At 46.9% G+C, this 2,092-nt stretch overlaps 1 protein-coding gene across 1 annotated transcript; it reads left to right on the forward strand.

The window, feature by feature from the left end:
• Positions 1 to 205: 205 nt before the first annotated feature.
• PtA15_8A757 (uncharacterized protein) lies at positions 206 to 1,566 on the forward strand (the record flags this gene model as incomplete). Its single annotated transcript, XM_053172219.1, has 2 exons — positions 206 to 509; positions 614 to 1,566. 2 exons carry the CDS (start codon positions 206 to 208, stop codon positions 1,564 to 1,566), a joined length of 1,257 nt encoding a protein of 418 aa, XP_053023405.1.
• Positions 1,567 to 2,092: the final 526 nt, after the last annotated feature.

Consider the following 2,092-nt stretch of genomic DNA (forward strand, 5'->3'; position numbering starts at 1 on the left):
AAGTGGGACTTATCTGATTCTTGCAAGATCGCTTGTATAGAGCTGTAACACTGACACCCATTTCCCACGGTGATGACCAGCTAAAAATCCAACACCGTGAGCCTAGTTGAGGCGTTCTCTTTCTTCCACCGCCGAAGCCAATTCCTTGATAACTATTTAGATCTTAGTTGCCTTCCCAAGGTGCTCATCACCATCATACTAAGATATGGCTCGGCTCGCAGCAACTTGGCTCAAAGTCATTCTTTGCGACCTGATTTGGATGACCGCCGTCCTTCCTAGTGAAAATGCCGACCACCTCTGGAATGATCATTCAATTGCGTGGAACGATTTTGATCACAATTTATCAGGTCGCCCAGGGTCACAGGGCTCGGTGCAAAAGCCCTATTATAACCCTTGGGATATGCATTCAGAGGTGTGGAACGGGGTTCAGCACGACCTATCACGTCGACCAAGACCACAGCGCTTTGCGGACGCCGATTTTCCATACCATGTCCATTCCCAACCACTTGGTAAGATTGCTTCTCGGTCAACTTGGAAACTTGGGGTATCGATGACGCACTGCTCATAAACTGACCCGATATTCCGGCTTGCAACTATCTTTTGCAATATGTAGACGGTCATCATCAACCACATGCTCACGAAGATCAATCATACAACCAGGAATCATATCAACCATATTTCCACGAAACCGATACTCTCATGCAGCAAGCTGAGGCGCTGCCACAGAGCGCCCACACCAGTTCGCAAACCGACCCCCTCACGGGTCCAGGCACCTCTACAAACCAGGTCAACAAACCACGGCGGGAAGCAGCAACACTACTCTACAGCGGGGGGCCTTCGATGCACCAACTCGATCAACGTGTGAGACAGGCCAAGGATTCCCAGAGCATTAATGCGGTAAAACGATACGAGTTGTTCACCGAGAAGCTCGATCGAAAACACAATGAGATTGCCGCATTCTACGCATATTTAAAATCATCAAAAAAAATGGGAGGCAGCTTGAAGGAACTGGGGGGTTTAAAAATGATCGTGCGCCAGGAGGATTTTGGAGCACGTCCTCTTCAGAATTTCCACATCCGACTACCTACCGAGGAGAGATACCAACGAAGTGGGGGGTACGATCCGGTCCGCTCGAAGATCGACAAAATCTCAGCAGCCCTCAACTCCTATCATAACTTGTATTATAAAAATAAAGCGGATCTAACAATTTTGGGAAGAACGAAACAAAGTAACACGGAACTACTCGAATGGTTTTACGAACAGATGTTCACCAATACTGATAATCACCCTCCCCTGCTAGGCGAGGTCGAACAAATTGAGCACAGGAAGAAGTTCACGCAGGCCCAGCAGTATTTACATGTCGCATTGAATCGTTCAGGACAACTAAACCAATACGAGCTTGGTTATCTCGCAACCCATCTTCTAAAATGTTGGTACAGAGACGAATCCTCAAAAATCCCGGGAACTTCTTTCTCCGATTTGGACTACGATAACAATCTTACAAAGTGGGTAGATGTTTATCCACCCGAAAACCGTAAGAAACGGCACTTGAACGGCTATAAATAAAAATGTTGTTTCTCTGATTTCCTTGATGACCTTGGTCTTAGATCCCTGCGTACCATAAGAAATCAAGCATTGAACACATTCATTTTTGTTATTATACACCCATCTTGAGTATTAACTACAAACTAAAGCTGCAATCCGATTTTTACCTGAAAGCAGCCAAGATAGACTAGAGCTTAATCTGTAGAGCTGGGATAAGAGGGAGACAAATGGATAATTGGAAGGAAACAACGTTGTTTCCTAAGGCTCGGATGCGTGCATCCCCGTTAATCTGGGGTGCGCGCAACCGATTTAAAATTGGTTGCGCGCATCCGAGGCAATCCGCACCCAAGTCAACGTGACCTATGTAATATAAGACACCCGCAAGGGTGAATGCAAATCTGATGGTAAGAAGTGCGTCGCTGATCAGCTCAGGCACGCTCGGTATTGGTTCCACTCTCGGTATTTGATTACACACCTGACGGTAAGAAGTGCGTCGCTGATCAGCTCAGGCACGCTCGGTATCGGGTCCACTCTCGGTGAGGAAAGA

The sequence above is a fragment of the Puccinia triticina genome, chromosome 8A (genome assembly GCF_026914185.1).
Source record: "Puccinia triticina chromosome 8A, complete sequence".
NCBI classification, from domain to species: domain Eukaryota; kingdom Fungi; phylum Basidiomycota; class Pucciniomycetes; order Pucciniales; family Pucciniaceae; genus Puccinia; species Puccinia triticina.